This window comes from Procambarus clarkii, chromosome 94 (genome assembly GCF_040958095.1).
Source record: "Procambarus clarkii isolate CNS0578487 chromosome 94, FALCON_Pclarkii_2.0, whole genome shotgun sequence".
Taxonomy (NCBI): Eukaryota; Metazoa; Arthropoda; class Malacostraca; order Decapoda; family Cambaridae; genus Procambarus; species Procambarus clarkii.
The window spans coordinates 15,593,692-15,596,202 of NC_091243.1; the positions used below are offsets into that span (position 1 = coordinate 15,593,692).

At 56.3% G+C, this 2,511-nt stretch overlaps 1 protein-coding gene across 1 annotated transcript; it reads right to left on the reverse strand.

The window, feature by feature from the left end:
• Window positions 1–410: 410 nt before the first annotated feature.
• Window positions 411–1,226, reverse strand: LOC138360064 (uncharacterized). Its single transcript, XM_069319999.1, has one exon. The coding sequence runs from the start codon at window positions 1,224–1,226 to the stop codon at window positions 411–413; it is 816 nt and encodes a 271-aa protein (XP_069176100.1).
• Window positions 1,227–2,511: the final 1,285 nt, after the last annotated feature.

Genomic DNA, 2,511 nt, shown 5'->3' on the forward strand with positions numbered 1-2,511 from the left:
TCTCTCCACGCCTGTCAATCACTGTCGGAGACTTGGCTCACCCGTGGGCTTACCTGTCTGGGGGGTGCTGTCAATCTCTAATGCTCCTGACAGGCGCTGCTGCCTGTCTTTGTCTGTACGGGAATGCATTCTACTCTTCACTGCTTGTCAACCCCACAAGATCATTCTTCTGCTGCTAGACCGTCACAGAGTGCTAACATTGCCATATATATTCTCTGCGACAGGCTAACAATACTCACCTATCTTGAGGTTATCTTGAGATGATTTCGGGGCTTTTTTTAGTGTCCCTAATCTACAATTCTTTCTAGGATCGGCAGACAATACGATCCTAATCTTCTCTTATCAGTTCTACAGGTTAACAACGCTATTCGACTCTCTATTATCCTCTCCAGGACTGCTATCTCTGTGTGCTATCTCAGGGGATCAATCAGCATTGTCAGTGAATCACTATTCAGATCGTAAATATCTTCCTGTTTAGTTGAGAAGCTGTAGCCAATTACGACGTACAAGAGCGACGGACGTGGAACACGACGGACGTGGAACACGACGGGCGTGGAACACGACGGGGGTGGAACACGACGGGGGTGGAACACGACGGACGTGGAACACGACGGGGGTGGAACACGACGGACGTGGAACACGACGGGGGTGGAACACGACGGGGGTGGAACACGACGGGCGTGGAACACGACGGGCGTGGAACACGACGGGGGTGGAACACGACGGGCGTGGAACACGACGGGGGTGGAACACGACGGACGTGGAACACGACGGGGGTGGAACACGACGGGGGTGGAACACGACGGACGTGGAACACGACGGGGGTGGAACACGACGGGGGTGGAACACGACGGGCGTGGAACACGACGGGGGTGGAACACGACGGGGGTGGAACACGACGGGCGTGGAACACGACGGGGGTGGAACACGACGGGGGTGGAACACGACGGGGGTGGAACACGACGGGCGTGGAACACGACGGGGGTGGAACACGACGGGCGTGGAACACGACGGGGGTGGAACACGACGGGCGTGGAACACGACGGGGGTGGAACACGACGGGCGTGGAACACGACGGGGGTGGAACACGACGGACGTGGAACACGACAGGGGTGGAACACGACGGGCGTGGAACACGACGGGCGTGGAACACGACGGGCGTGGAACACGAAGGGCGTGGAACACGAAGGGCGTGGAACACGACCAACGTGGAACACAACCGACATGGAACACAACCGACGTGGTACACAACCAACGTGGAACACAACCCGTGGAACACAACACGTGGAACACAACCCGTGGAACACAACCCGTGGAACACGACCCGTGGAACACAACCCGTGGAACACAACCCGTGGAACACAACCCGTGGAACACAACCCGTGGAACACGACCCGTGGAACACGACCCGTGGAACACAACCCGTGGAACACAACCCGTGGAACACAACCCGTGGAACACAACCCGTGGAACACAACCCGTGGAACACAACCCGTGGAACACAACCCGTGGAACACAACCCGTGGAACACGACCCGTGGAACACAACCCGTGGTACACAACCAACGTGGAACACAACCCGTGGAACACAACCCGTGGAACACAACCCGTGGAACACGACCCGTGGAACACAACCCGTGGAACACAACCCGTGGAACACAACCCGTGGAACACAACCCGTGGAACACAACCCGTGGAACACAACCCGTGGAACACAACCCGTGGAACATAACCCGTGGAACACAACCCGTGGAACACAACCCGTGGAACACAACCCGTGGAACACGACCGACGTGGAACACAACCAACGTGCAACACCACCAGCATGAAACATAACCCGTGGAACACAACCCGTGGAACACAACCCGTGGAACACAACCCGTGGAACACAACCCGTGGAACACAACCAACGTGCAACACCACCAGCATGGAACATAACCCGTGGAACACAACCCGTGGAACACAACCCGAGGAACACAACCCGTGGAACACGACCAACGTGCAACACCACCAGCACGGAACACAACCCGTGGAACAAAACCCGTGGAACACAACCAACGTGCAACACCATCAGCATGGAACATAACCCGTGGAACACAACCCGTGGAACACAACCAACGTGCAACACCACCAGCATGAAACATAACCCGTGGAACACAACCCGTGCAACACAACCCGTGGAACACAACCCGTGGAACACAACCCGTGGAACACAACCCGTGGAACACAACCCGTGGAACACAACCCGTGGAACACAACCCGTGGAACACGACCCGTGGAACACGACCGACGTGGAACTCTCACCCCCGTAAATAAACTCTCCCTTATTACAGTTTTTTGGCGGGAAGACGACTCGGGCGGTTCATCATGTTTTTAATTTTTTTGTCGCCTTGGAGCCCGTGTACTCCATCTTTACCTTAATAAGACGAGCAACTTCGCCGACCAGTAATTGTAAACAATGAATGCTAAGAACTGGGCGAGTATCTCCTTCCGGGTTGCCCCGCGGGAGCCT

Excerpts from the sequence above, each read along its gene's own strand:
- LOC138360064 (XM_069319999.1), bottom strand. The coding sequence starts at position 1,226 with ATGTCGGTTGTGTTCCACGTTGGTCGTGTTCCACGCCCTTCGTGTTCC.